Genomic DNA, 13,789 nt, shown 5'->3' with positions numbered 1-13,789 from the left:
CTCAAGTGCGAGCCATCAGCACTGACAAAGTCTCCTGGATAAATGTTGAAACGTTTTCAGAAGTGAGTGAAAGTCCGGTTGCCTCCGATTTAAGCCTGAAATAAGCTGTGAAGATCACTTTGTACTTTAGAGCAACAAAAACTAACTGGGTTGTTTTAGATGGACATATAATCCCCATTCTAAAGTTAAAACAAAGACACTTATTTACCTTTTAAATTTTTTATTAAAAAGAAGATGTCCCAATTTAAAACACTTTTGTCCAACTTGTAAGGAATCAAACAACTCATTCAGCAAAAAACAAAAACACCAAGTTACGATAACAATAAATAAGAAATGCTGCACTAGCAGAGGAGCCTTTTCCTCATGTTGATCACCGAGGATCTGTTTTCAAGAAGACGTTTCTGAATCCCAGCGACGCTCTCTAGCTGATGGCACCAAGGCCCAGTGTGATCACTTTGTTGCAAACCACCAGCCAGCACGTGATTCCCACGCCACCTGCAAGAAAAGGACAGTTCAGGGAATCTGAGATCCTCTCTCTCACTACCTTAGCCCCGGACTGAGCAGCTGATTGGTCAAAAACAGGCAGAATGTGCCTTTATAACCACTAAAGCATTATTTAAATGGGTGTTACTGTGATGGTTGAGTTTTTAATGAAAGCCAACCATAGGGTGGTCTCAAAGTGATCAGAAACAGTATCAATAGCTGCAGATTATAGAAGCTTTGGAGAACATCTGAAACTCTTAATGTAGGAACGTTCTGTCCGACCTAGCTCCTGGTTGGCTTAAGGTTTTCAGCTACAAGGCGCAGACGACGACTGGAACCGTCTCTGTCCAAAAACATTTCATTTTGGAAGTGGGATACCCAAAACAGACACATTTCTCACGCCGTAGGAGTGAAGTCGGATTCAGGAAACGTCTGTTAATTACAGTTTTCTGACATATGCCAGGGACGATGAATGCCATCTTGTAAATTTCGGTACCATGAAAAATAAACCATTTAAATGAAAAACGGCATGTTCATATGAAATCTGACATTAACAAAACAGCAAACCTGACCATATCGCCTGTTAAACCGGTTTCCTTGTGACCAATGACCAACCTTTCATTTGAAGGCTTCATTGCCTGTCCCTGCACAAAGCCTGCTTATTCACTGGACAGCGTAATAGACACACTTTGTGGTTTTTCTGAAGCCATCGTATTTAGATTTCTTTAAATATAAAAGAATAAAATGATGCCTTAAAGCTGGTTCACACGGCAGGATTTTAAAATAGCCGGACGATTTTCAAAGCCTGAGATACACCGCAGGTAACGATAAAATAAACCTTGAGAATCCTCTCAAGATCAAACGTGAGTTCAGAGTAAATAAACACAGATGACCAGCAAGAATAATGCCGATAGTTAGTGGACTAGGATTAACGGAGAAAAAACATTAAAAAAAAAAAGGCGTTGTCATAAGGGTTGAGACAGCGCGATCAGGGGGCTCTGAAGGAGAGTTGTTGTTTTCTCTCTCGGTTTTCCTCACCTCGCATTCTGATTGGCCACACGTCACAGTCAACAGGCCGCCTGCTCGTTTGTCCTCGGCGGACACCAGGCCCAGACAGCCCAGCATGTTGAATGTCCCCAATTTGAAGTCGGAGCGGTCGCAAAGTTCTACCGAGTGGACCAGATTACTCTAACACAGCACAGACGGCAGGAATGTCTCTTAAGATTATCTTAGGACCCAGCCTGATATTCGGCGCCCCTCAGAACGTTAAGACTGGGGCAAAAATTGGGTTAAAGATCCTGTCGTGTGAACCGGCCTTTATATGTCCCTGGGCAGAGAAATTTGCAAATCAAAACACTGAAATGCCATCTGATCCACCATTTAAAAAAATAGAGACATAACAATGGTGCCTCCTGCTGGTGGGTTCTGTTGTACCATATAGTCATGGCTGACTCTGTAAGCGAGTATAGACGACGGATCAAACTGTGCTGATATCGGCTACGCCAAGAACAGCAGACCGACTACCTGCCACTCCTGTTGGGAACGCCACTAGTCGTTCCACAGGGGCGATCCATTTACTGGGGACCACAGTCACGGGGTCAGAGTAGTACTTCCATATCAATGAGACCATCAGAGCAGCCTGTTGAGATAGAAAAGCAATGCATGTTTGAAAATATCATTAGAATCTTCATTGCTACTATATGCAGCTCGTCATGATGATTGATTGTAATAACTTGAGATCTCGTGACGTGGGTCAAACAAGCCAACATTACCTGCAGCTATAAAATGTGTCTGTTTGCTTTCGTTTGTATTGTCCACCTACCTGCAGGACGTAAAAGACGATGTTCACAACCCATTTCATTTTGGCTTGCTGAGCCGTTCTCGACTGCACTGCAAAAGTCAAAAACAACAGCCAATAAACTTCAGCGATTTTATCCAACCTTCTGCAGTATCCATCTCCATAAACAAGCAGATATGAACAGGTAGGCGGCGATCCAACGCCACTATAGGAGCCTTTTATCTTTCAGGATTATATAATGGCTGTCACAAAGCATCTAGCGGGGCAAGAACTCCTGCAACAGGCCATAAATAAAAACAGTACACCACGACGCTACACACGTTCGTCTAACGTTTGTGCATGTTGACTCCGAGTCTGTGGGGGGGGGGAACTAGTCCTGCGGTTGTCTGTAAAGGACAACAGGCAGCTGTTCCTCCCAGCAACCACTTGGTAAGCAGCGCCGAACCTGCAGCCACTTCCTGCCGTTGCTGAACTCCGTCTGCTGCGGCGGAGCTGAACAGCTGCCGCATGCTGCGCACGCCCCCCCCTCTGAGTCAAAGTAACGCTGTTTGGAAACATGCTCCGTGCTTTAAAAGGGGAAATGGAGCGAGCTCCTACTATGGGTTAAATGGAGGGTCTCGAAAAATAATTCACATCACTTGAACTTTTCTTTTTTTGCGTGTTGTATTTTAATAAAAGTTAATTACTGGGATTTTTTGAGCTAAAGCAACACAAAGTGGTGCATCGCTGTGAAGTGGAAGGAAATGGATACATTGTTTTTTTATTAAACTGATAAATATTCAGCGTGCAAATTCAGTTCTTGTGCAGGATGGAAAGCTAGTACTAGTAAATGTACGGCACATTTGGCCACCTGTGAAAGGCCTTCCTGCTGTACGATGTTCCACCTGAACTGGTCAGCGTGGGAGCGAGTGTTCGTCTTACCGTGGGTTTTAAGCTTATCTGTCGTTTTGTTGATTTTGCGCTCGAGCCTGGCGTATCTTGCAAACTCGTCCATCATGCTGATGGAGGACTGCTCCTTCTTCATCTGCTGGATTTCACTCCTCATCTCACTCTCCTGCTCGGCGTCTTTCTGCACCATCTTTGACAGCTGGAAGGAAAACACAGACAGCATTAGTGAGGACACGAAGGGCCTGGGTTTACCTCTGAGGGGGAGCAGTTCAGGAACGGCAGTGTGAGGCAATGGCTTCATAAACTCTTCATAACTACCACTCCGGCACATGGACAAGTCTTTTCTAACTCTTTCTGTTACACCAGCGGCGTCCAACTCCTGTCCTCCAGAGCTACTGTCCTGCAGCTTTCAGACGTCCCTGCTCCAACACACCTTGGTGGCATGCTTAAAAAAAAGCAGTAGTTCAATAATTTTTGATTCAGCTGTGTCGGAGCAGGAATTTAACTAAAAGCTGCAGGACAGTAGCTCTCAAAGACTAGAGTCATAACAATACAAAGCTAATTCGGACCCGTCTGAACTGTTTGGAGTGGAGGACGTCAAATTTAATTCAGATGCTGAAAATTCAAAATCTATAGCAGCAAAATGCAATAGAAAGGTCCGAAAAGTTTGGAACCGGGCTTAGAAAACAAAACGTTTGTCACCAATTCTGGCCTCAAAATCCAAAATGGCCATGGCTGCATTTAGAACTAGGTGTGTTCGCAGAGTTTTCAAGAGTTGGAGGTCCAAGCAAACTATTTGATCTGCATTGTGAAGAAAAAAAAGAAAAAAAAAAAAGGTTTAATTTCAATCAAAAAAAAAAATATCTCCAAAAAAAACCCTCCACAGAATATTCTGCATTGAAACAACAATACCTTCAAATATGCCACCTTCCTTTCAGCCTCCCAAAATCCGTTCTCAACCTGCTTCTGAAACCCCCCCCCCCCGGTGTCACCGAATGGCTTCCAAGACGTTCCAAAAGAGAGCCTTCCCATCCACGGCTGACTGACAACCCATACAGGTGTAGCACTCTGTGGGTGCAATAGCTGGCTTTCACATACCAGTCCTTGCACCTACAGAACAGAGTTGGGAAAACACCACCTGTCCTCCAAGAAGTCCACCATTTCCCTGAATCTCGCCTCATCTGGAAAACGGATTTGCTGCGGCACAGACAATCTCATTGCTTCAGCACAGAATTCCTGCACGCACTTGAACACTGTAGGCTATGCTGACTCCAAACAGATGTGCGGTGCTCTTGTACGCTGAGCCCTGTCGCTAACTTCCACAGGGCAATGGCGACTCTCTTCCGTACGGGCAAAGACCGCCGAAGGGAGGGTCGTTTCCTGGTCCATCGCTGGGCACATCTTGTTGGAAAGAAAGATGAAGGTCTCTCTGTACATCCTGAACTTGTGAGCCCACTGGGACTCAATGAAAGCAGGAACCATGACATCCTACCACTCAGTCGCACAGGAATGCCCAGACTGATGGTGTCCGACAACGCTTTACCAAGCTCTGCGAAACACAAATGACCACATGCGCTTCGGTTCCCCTCCTTGATCTGGATCAGTGGAAAAGCAAGTTCCAAGCAGAGCCAGGCTAGCCTCGTGAGACCATCCTGATCTCGCGAGCTTTCAAGGTTTCACTCGCAGATCAGTCTGGCTAGTTAAAGAAAATTTGGAGCAGTTCACCAAACGAACGTCCAATCAGCGTTGGCTTTGAGGCGGGTTGAGGTATGACGCAACGAGAAGCACGACAGTTCAGTCTAAAGAACATGGCGGCTTCAGCTGATGAAACTAGCGTTAGCGTGGCTATCGAGCAAGTTTTATCAAAATTACAGAGTATTTCCTCACTGAAAGAAGAGCAAAACACTGCTCTGGAGGCTTTTCTCAGAGGAAAAGATGTTTTTGCTCTTCTCCCGTCTGGTTTCGGCAAGAGCTTGTGGTTGTGTTTTCGTCGTCGCTATTAGTACGTCATATGCTTCGTTGATCTGATTGGTTTATTTGGCCCGTCTATCACCAACATAGGCCAATCAGCTAACCAGTATTTTCGCCCCTTCCCAAAATTACTTCAACGGAAGGTTTCCAGATGGATATGCGAAGCAAATCCATCTGGCGGAGTCAGGCCAGAGCGGAGTAGAAACGGGGCATAAGTGATTTTTCACCACTAGGTGGAGCTTATGAGCCCATTTGCGAAGAATAAACACAGCATCACCTTTCAGAGGAACATGTCAAGTGAAGAAGTAACTCATAACTTTATATAATGTTAGAAAGAGAACATTTTGATCAGTGGGGGCATGCTCGCCCCCATTTTGTGCCTGGTGTGGCATTTTATGAGCAGGGAGGAGCAGCTGTACAATAGTGTTGCCAGATTAGGTCGTTTTCCACACAGACATATATACGTAGACGCGTCATAGGGCGCAGGTTCGCACGTCAATGTCACCGCCATATTGTATGTGGCAGAAAAAGGTTGAGTTCTGTTATTGTGAACTTGGATCAGAGAAGATGCCTTATTCCTGTGCTGCAATAAACACATACACACACATATATATATATTTGTGTGTGTATGTGTTATGAATATAAGGATCAATTTGTTAAATCTAAACATTGTGGTCTTCATTATTTCATAAAACCGTGTCACATGTGAACCTTTAGGAACAGACTTTTTGGGTGAGTATTAAAGAGGTAAAATTAATAATGTGAGAAAAAAAGTAAAAATAAACAAACAAACACAAAAGTGGTAATATTAGGAGAAAAACGTCACATTATGAGAATTAAGGGGGAACATTTCCAGAATAGTCACAGTTTGCAGAATTATTTCAGTCCTGGAGTAATAGGGCCAGGTTAGATTATTTTAAATATTTTTATTCTTTAGGAGAATAAATTCATGAGAATGAAGCTAAAGGGATACTTGTAATAAACTTGTAATATTACAAAAAAAAAATACTACGAATACAAAGTATATTCAGAGATTAAAGTCCCTCTGATACTGTTTAAGTGACTGAGTAACTGCAGATTTGCCACATTTAAGATGGCGGACGCTCTGACGCATCGCAGCATAGGCAGAACCCGCCCAATGACGCGTCTACTCTTATATTATGTCTATGGTTTTCCACCCAATTGGGCGGCTTTCATTTTTTTATTTTGCGGGTATAATTTGCTCTGGGCAGATTTGAAGTCAGTCAGGCGGTTTTTGGGTTAACCTATTAACATCATCATTTCATCATGGGATTGGTTCATAGCAGTTATTGGGGACATTTGACAACAATGTACTGATCACAAATCACAATGAAGTGTATAATAGTTCAGAAGAGTAAGTTCAGCATTCAGATGTTCAGCCTCACAGTCTGGACGGGTTTTGTTGTAGCCAAGGCAAATTTCTCTCAAGGGAGAAAATACTTTGATTGCAGCTTTCGAAAACGCATAGTATTGTATACGTGGATTCAGGACCGCCCATACAATAAAAATAACATCTTTGATTGGGCGGGTTCTTGTGAGTTGTGATTACTTTTTTCCCCAACAAATTTCTGGGCTGGAAAACCTTGACTATCTGGCAACACTGATGTTCACGTGCCCGTACGTGCACGCATGCGCGGCCGGACCGGTTATGTAAATAAGGGATTAGAGAACAACACAGCGAGATAGCATGTAACATTTAACCATAGCCCATCTAAAAGGATAGTTTTAGTTCTAAACACAGCTTTTTCTGTGTGTGTTTTTATCTAAAATAATGAAATATCACATTACTACACATTTAAAACGCTTTATACTCATGTCTTGTTTTCGTCTTGACATCTTTGTATAACTCAAAATACACACCTTTGTTTGGTCACTGACGTAGAATAAAGGGGAACGAACTACGTCGTTTTGCAGGCATAAAACCATAAAGAAAAAGAGGAAAAAGTGCATTTTCCCCTTAATGCAACTACTTTAATTCAAGGAGCGGTGCTAAAGATCTTTTAACTTGTGATATCTGGTTAGCACTGTGGCTAGCTAAGCCTAAATGCAAATTAATACGCAAGGCAGTTCTCTTACAAGATTTAAGTAATAGTGGAAAAAACTACATTACATCCCCTCCTTCTGTGTTGGAACTTGAACATGCTTAGGTTGAAAAGCTCACGCTGTAGCAAGTTGTTAAACCTTGTTTCGTTTAGCACGACAAGCTAACGCTGAGCTAGGCTAAAGCTAGGCCGAGCTAGCAGCAGCTGACTTAGCCTCCCGTTTAGACATCAAAACATCACGTAAACACTCGCGAAATAGCGCCTACGTTTTTAGATAGTTAACATGTGCACGCTAGAGCCCCCTCTACTTACGAAAGAGGAAATGGTAGGCAGGAGGATTTTCATGAGATTGCAGAGAAACACGGAGACCAGCACCAGGAACCATGCGCAGCCTGTCGCCATGTTTCCCCCCGGTGTTACTCCACAGCCGCCCAGCTCACTGTGACTGATGATGCTGCCTGGACTGCTTATGTAAAAATCCCAAGAGAGGGACTTTTATTTTTTTAAACATGTCGTGCCATATTGCCTCTGTGTAGTGCTTTATATGCATTTAGGATTCTAGTGATTTGATTTCTATTTTCATACCAAGCCTTTATTTATCTAGGTCCTGTTTTTTCGGCTTATCCCACCCCCCCTGTAACAGTACACACCCATCGTGCTTTCCTCTTGATTAAACAGCGATCGTTGATTGGCACGCCGTCCTGCCCACACAGGTGAAGATGTTGTGTTTCAAAAATCTGCTGCCCGAACCTCAAAGCCAATCACCGGGATCTCTGGGCGGAGATTCGCTCTTCCTGCTAGGTTGGTAGGACAAGGAATCAAACATACACGGAGCGAGGGATCCAATCCGGTCACAGCTAGTTCTGGTGCTGGTTGGACCTTAAATAATAAGAAAAGAAAAAAAAAAAAAACCTTCACGCACATACACACACACACTTTCCCCGGAGGTGGATGTTGGAGGTGTGCGTCTGAGAGCCGCAGCGTTTCTGGTTAAATCAGAAGTGAAAGCTTGCATTGTTCCTGTCGCTGCTCTCGCCTCGGAAACAACAAACACACCAAGCAACCGAGAATGGGAAGAAAAAAGGTAAGCATGTGTTGTAGCTGTGAACGTGGGTTTAGGACGGGTTGTGTTAGCGGCTGGGAATGTTGCGTGGAGTGGCGCCGTGTTTCACCCGTGGAAGTGGCGCCTTTTCCCCCCCTGCGCGCAGGGACGCGCCACCGCTCCGAAGTTCTGGTCCCGCAGCCAAACGCGTCCCGCAACACTTGTGAGCATGGAGGGGGGAGAAGAAAGTCCAATGTTTGCGTCGGGATTAAACAAAGGGCTGTACCGACCGTCGAGGAAACCTACAGGTTGCGACTTGAAGGGTTTTCGGCCGTGAAAAAACACGCCTGTCGCATGTTTGCGTTAAACGCTGCGGGATTATGTGCTTTTTAACCTTTTTTTTCACTGTGCTCGGTGCGAAAATGGTGCACAGTTAGTTTTTTTCCTCCCTTTTTTTTAAGGATCATCATGGCAGCTGATTGTGCCCGAGAAAAACAGCGACACAGCTGGCCGATCTAAGGGGATCTAAAGAATAAAAAACCGAATAGTGGCAGAAAAACAGACGCAAACAATCGTTTTGCCTCCTAGAAATAAAAACCCGTGTTTGCAGGCTGCCTTTACTGGTGCTTGAAAACGCTTTGGCCCGGCGTCTACGTTTAGAAACGCCCCGGAGCCCCTTTTGCCACACATCCTACAGATTGCATAAGTTCATTTTAGCGGGAGGGAGAGGTGCCCATCCCCCTTTCCATCACACGCCCACTTTAGCTCACTCATGAATGGTTGCTGCTCGGTGCTCGTTTAAAATCTTCTAATTCCCTCTCCTCCTCCTCTCTGACCCGCACAGGCAACTTCTGATGCAGATGCTGCTGCAGAGGTGAGTGTTTCCGACAGAAAAAAGATCCTGGGTCTGAGTCTTTGTGGTGGTAAAGGTTTTATACATTGAACTGTACAGGGAAAAACTGCACATAAGGTCCATATACAGGGCAGCCCCACCAGCATTAGGTTAATTAGGGGTTAAGAAGTTTTAAGTTTTGATAACCACACTTTTTTTTTTTTACATTGTCTTTAATTGCATAACAGGACCACATCCATCCAATGACTTGTACACAAAGGCAGCCATTGGTGGACAAGTATATTTGGTTCTGGGCTCTATAGCGAGCTGCGCATCTCCTTCCTGCAAAGTATCTGAACAATTTGTTTAGTCAAAATATTGCATGCTTGTATTTTATGGAGCAAGTAGAAGGGATCGCAATATAATTATTTACTAGCCCTGACATGAAAATGTTGGTCCATGTGACAAAGTCTGAACGCCCCCTGACTGTTTTCTAGAGGTCGGAGGAGATGCAAATTTTAAAGGAGATTTACTCAACTGTTCTAGTTTTGTAGCTATTATTTCTCTTTCTGCCAGTAAAGAGGGGGATCTCCAACACTACAGAAGTTATTCATTGTTTAGACCTAATTTCTTTGTCTGGGTGGGGGGGGCAGAACTTGCTGACCCCGTCCGCCTCATCTGTGTTTTAATTCACTCACGACCTTCTGTTTGTTTTTCAGCCAAGACGAAAGTCTCAAAGGTTGTCGGAGGTAAGGCTTCACCGTTCGGACACGGCTGTTCGGTTTGTGCGCTCTGTGTCTTTTTTTTTTTTGTCTCATGTTACGTCTTTGCGTTTTATAGCAGAAAGAGACCCAGGAGAAGCCACAGCCAGAGAAGACGAAGGTAGAGACACCCCCCCCTCACTGCTGCTCGACTTGTTTTTCGCACCACAGGAGTTGTCAGTCAGGGTTCATGAATCTCTATGGCCCTGTTCAGACCTGGTTTCGACATGATTCCTGGTGCATTCAGATGCTAGTAGATGGCGTTCACACCAGGCTCCAAAATCCACTCTAGATGCTCAGACTACAGAGGTCCGATTTACATGCAAACAAATACGCAGCCAAGTCGTACGGAGGACCGTTAGGGGCGCCGTCGGTAGACCTGATCACACATTAACACGGCTCGGGTTCATGCAAGGCAGTTTTTTGTTCCTGCTGTAGATAGGCTTGTCTCAAGTCAATTTATCAGGAGACCAAAAGTTTCACAGCAGTCTTGCATTGTGACACCCTTTACTACGTAGTGCAAGCTTATAAAACACAAATGTTTAATGTTCTCCACGACTAAAAGTACACATGATCTTGGTCCTTTTGTTGCTGTCACAGTGGATGTAGCAGTCCTAGTGACCAAAAGAGTTGTTTATTAGCTGTTTGATTGGAAAAAAAACATCTATTTAGTTCTTTGTTTCAACAATTTTTTTTCATGGTTTGCATTAATGTTAATGCCAGGCACCTCCAAAGACCAAGAAGGTAAAGGAGGCAGCAAAGCCCAAGGCAGAGGAGAAGAAGGAAGAAGCTCAGGCAGAGAAAGAAGTTCCTGCAGAGAACGGCGAGGCCAAAGATGAGGAGGTACAAGCCCACCGGCACTAGACACGTTCAATTTTTTTTATATATAACCAAGTACAAACTGCTCAACCTATTTTATTCGTCTACAGGCTGCTGCTGCAGATGATCAGGCAGATGACAAGGAGGACAAGGCGGAGGAGGAGAAAGCATCAGAGTAGTGGAGTCGGTTCCCTGTGCTTCTTTTTGTTGTAAAATGCAGAGAATATTTTTATCAGCTATTTTCTTAAGACGGCATTGTTTTTAAGGATGTGATTGCATTTTTAAAAATACTTTATCTGTTGAATTTCCAAAGTTTTTTTTCTGAAGGGAACGTTTCTTTTATTGTGTTGATCATGTCTTCTTTTTTTTCATTTGTTTTGTTTTTTTTGGGCGGCATCAAGTTTATTTAGCGGGGAGCCCTGTCACCGGTACTACTCTAGATCCTCCAAACGCTGCGAGTGGGATAATGCTCTGGAAGCTAAAGCCTTATCTTGTGTTTTGAACCTTGGTGCTCAGCTTTCACTTCTTTTTTTCCTTTTTTTTTTTTTTTCTTTCATGAAAAACAAATGTTTAATTTTCTGGTACTTTTTGAAAAGCAGTAGTCAACAGTGTTTAGACAGCATTACAGAGTTAGTCGTTTGTCCCGTTAGGATGTCTTTGTGGTTCTGGGATTTCTCTACAAATGCGTTTATGTTGTGAATGGTATCAAATGCCAATTAAAGGGTTGTTTCTGTAGAGTATCTAATCCTTGTGTGCTGTATTCTGTCACTGATATTGAAAGTCTAGAGGTTTATTTCTGCACTTATTTTTTATTTTATTTATTATTACCTAGTGTTTCGTATATCCTGTCTGCACCACAGACAGTTTATCATAGAAAATTAACTAAGGCTTAATTACCTGGCAAAGTGTGTGTGTTCTTGAACCCATAGATGGGGAAAGACTAAAAGTACAGCATCAACTGGTGTGAATATTTGCAAATGTGGTCCAGGTATTGACATTCCACACATTTGTGACTTCTCTTTACACCGGTTCATTTCCAAATAGCAGGGCTATTTAAAGTATTGTACAACATGACACATCATTTTACTAATTACAAGCCTGTTTCTAAGCTTTTTTTCACTACACGCTTCTGGCAAACTTTACAGGTGGGTTAAGATGACTTCACTGAGACGCACAAATGGCTTTCTGATGGTTTTAGAAAAGAAAGATCAACAACTCCAGCATAATTGGAATTAGTTGCAGGAATCTCGCATACTCCACACAATAAATGATATCCAGCAGGAATGTTTATAGACTTAGCATTTGATACTATTGGCCACAAAACGAGTATTATGGCATCAGAGAGATTGTACAGGGTAGAGTTGTTTAACAAACCCCATTTGCACATGGGCAAATATAATTTGACCTACATTCACATAAATTGTGGAATTTGTCAGGTTTGGTGCTAGGCCTGAGGATAAGGAAATATTACTGGCAGAGGATACTCTAGTCTAGATCATGAATCGCTATCCATCAATCCATTATGTAACACATCTATCCCTTGTAGGGTCGCGAGGGGTGCTGGTGCCTATCTTCAACTGTCAATGGGTGAGAGGTGGGGTACACCCTGGACAGGTCACCGGTCTATCGCAGGGCAACACAGACAAACAGGGCAAACAACCATTCTCACACCTAAGGAGAATTTAGAGAGGCCAACAGTCATGTTTTTTGGACTTTGGGAGGAAGCTGGAGTCATGGATCACTAAATATTCTATATTGTCCCATAGCTTTAGCATATTTACACAAAAAAATGTTGCTGTTGCAAAAGTGCATGGATGAAGAACCAAATTTCTTGGTTGCATGAAAATCCTTGATCTGCAGGGGTATGAATAGTTTGGGGCTTTTGGTTCATGCAAAATGTTGTGTCATAAAACCAATCCCTGAAGGATGGCATTGTCCAAGTCCGGCATGGTGTTGGTGGTATCATGCTTTGGGAATAGTTTTCAGCATAAGAGAGTATTTGGATACCGATGTATTCAGAATTCTGTTTGTATTCCTAAAACATTTTCTAAATGTATAAGTTCCCAGTGATGCATTGCAGTGTGTAGGTCTATCGCACAAAAATCTCAATGATTTTTGCAGTTAAGTGACAAAATGGGAAAGGCACAGCATTCAGCAACAAACCCAGAACCTGTGTGCTAATACCTGCTTTAAAACTGGATCAGCTAGATCCAGTTTTTTTTTTTTTTTTCAATCAGTTTGAAAGATAATTCAAAGAAATGTTATTAACATATAAGGTATAATACAGTAGCTACTGATAACTGATAAGATAAGATAGGATTTATTGATCTCACATTGGAGAAATTCACTTACCACATCAGCTCATAAGAGAAGGTGCAAAGTAGGAAAGGTGCATCAGTTATATACAGTGAATCTTCATATATACAGTGGATCAAAAAGAATACAGAAATAATAAAAGTACAAAAAGAAATAGGAATGGGCATATGATGTCTTATTTACATTAATAGTGTTTATATATATATATATATATATATATATATATATATATATATATATATATATATATATATATATACATATATGTATATACATACATGTGTATTGACATATATCCAGGTGTTAATAGCAGCAGAAGTCACTTCTTCAGGATTATTGCACGGGTTGTAGCACAGTGTATTAAATAGATTATTGCACATTGGTTATTGCACATTAATTAATGTGATTGTGATTTAATTAACTGATAACCAATTGTTATCAAATTGATAACAATTGGGTAAAGGGTACAATCATTAATATCGCTCATGTTATTAAATTACTACAGAATTAATAGCTTTTATTATGTATAGTTTCCATGTATTTACATAAAAACTTTGATAATTATTTTTTGGGAGGTTCAAGCCAGGTTGCTGGCCAATCAAAAAAAACTAGCTTTTGGTAAGTTTGTCAGTAAATTATTCTCACACCCTTGTTTCCTGGATGTAAAGGGTGGGGTGCCTGCCTTTTTACAGTGGGGGTGAGTGAGTGGTTTAGGTTCCCCTTTTTTTTATATTTGTTTAATAGTTTTTTGTCTGTGTGAGTGAGTGAGTGCACTCAGTTAACTGTGGATGGGGCTGGGGATCTGTGGGTTTGGTC

General features: G+C 42.5%; 2 protein-coding genes across 4 annotated transcripts; one reads left to right on the top strand and one right to left on the bottom strand.

Annotated features, from left to right (window-relative positions):
- Positions 1 to 203: 203 nt before the first annotated feature.
- Positions 204 to 7,966, bottom strand: get1 (guided entry of tail-anchored proteins factor 1). Of its 2 annotated transcripts, none has more exons than XM_012850172.3 (5): positions 7,854 to 7,966; positions 3,203 to 3,368; positions 2,306 to 2,373; positions 2,008 to 2,122; positions 204 to 495 (listed from the first exon to the last, which is right to left on the bottom strand). In XM_012850172.3, exons 2-5 carry the CDS (start codon positions 3,357 to 3,359, stop codon positions 422 to 424), a joined length of 414 nt encoding a protein of 137 aa, XP_012705626.2. In that variant the 5' UTR covers positions 3,360 to 3,368; positions 7,854 to 7,966; the 3' UTR covers positions 204 to 421. The 2 variants fall into 2 exon arrangements, with proteins under 2 accessions (XP_012705626.2, XP_012705625.2); XM_012850171.3 differs by lacking the exon at positions 7,854 to 7,966 and adding an exon at positions 7,516 to 7,675.
- A 77-nt stretch (positions 7,967 to 8,043) lies between these two features.
- si:ch73-281n10.2 (uncharacterized protein LOC561719 homolog) lies at positions 8,044 to 11,402 on the top strand. 2 transcript variants are annotated; one of them, XM_012850174.3, is made up of 6 exons: positions 8,044 to 8,287; positions 9,090 to 9,119; positions 9,797 to 9,826; positions 9,918 to 9,959; positions 10,562 to 10,681; positions 10,768 to 11,402. In XM_012850174.3, the coding sequence occupies exons 1-6, from the start codon at positions 8,273 to 8,275 to the stop codon at positions 10,834 to 10,836; spliced, it is 306 nt and encodes a 101-aa protein (XP_012705628.2). In that variant the 5' UTR covers positions 8,044 to 8,272; the 3' UTR covers positions 10,837 to 11,402. The 2 variants fall into 2 exon arrangements, with proteins under 2 accessions (XP_012705628.2, XP_012705629.2); XM_012850175.3 differs by having other exon boundaries at positions 8,131 to 8,287; positions 9,921 to 9,959.
- Positions 11,403 to 13,789: the final 2,387 nt, after the last annotated feature.

Source organism: Fundulus heteroclitus, chromosome 18 (assembly GCF_011125445.2).
Source record: "Fundulus heteroclitus isolate FHET01 chromosome 18, MU-UCD_Fhet_4.1, whole genome shotgun sequence".
NCBI classification, from domain to species: domain Eukaryota; kingdom Metazoa; phylum Chordata; class Actinopteri; order Cyprinodontiformes; family Fundulidae; genus Fundulus; species Fundulus heteroclitus.
Note: the sequence above shows the minus strand (reverse complement) of the source record. Positions and strands in the feature narration are given on the sequence as shown.

Coding starts and splice junctions, on each gene's coding strand:
- get1 (XM_012850171.3), bottom strand. CDS start 7,605: ATGGCGACAGGCTGCGCATGGTTCCTGGTGCTGGTCTCCGTGTTTCTC. Junction 2,374..3,202: donor AGATAAGCTTAAAACCCACG/GTAAGACGAACA, acceptor TGACTTTTGCAG/TGCAGTCGAGAACGGCTCAG. Junction 496..2,007: donor GTTCCCAACAGGAGTGGCAG/GTAGTCGGTCTG, acceptor CTTTTCTTGCAG/GTGGCGTGGGAATCACGTGC.
- si:ch73-281n10.2 (XM_012850174.3), top strand. Junction 9,827..9,917: donor AGTCTCAAAGGTTGTCGGAG/GTAAGGCTTCAC, acceptor TGCGTTTTATAG/CAGAAAGAGACCCAGGAGAA. Junction 9,960..10,561: donor CACAGCCAGAGAAGACGAAG/GTAGAGACACCC, acceptor TGTTAATGCCAG/GCACCTCCAAAGACCAAGAA.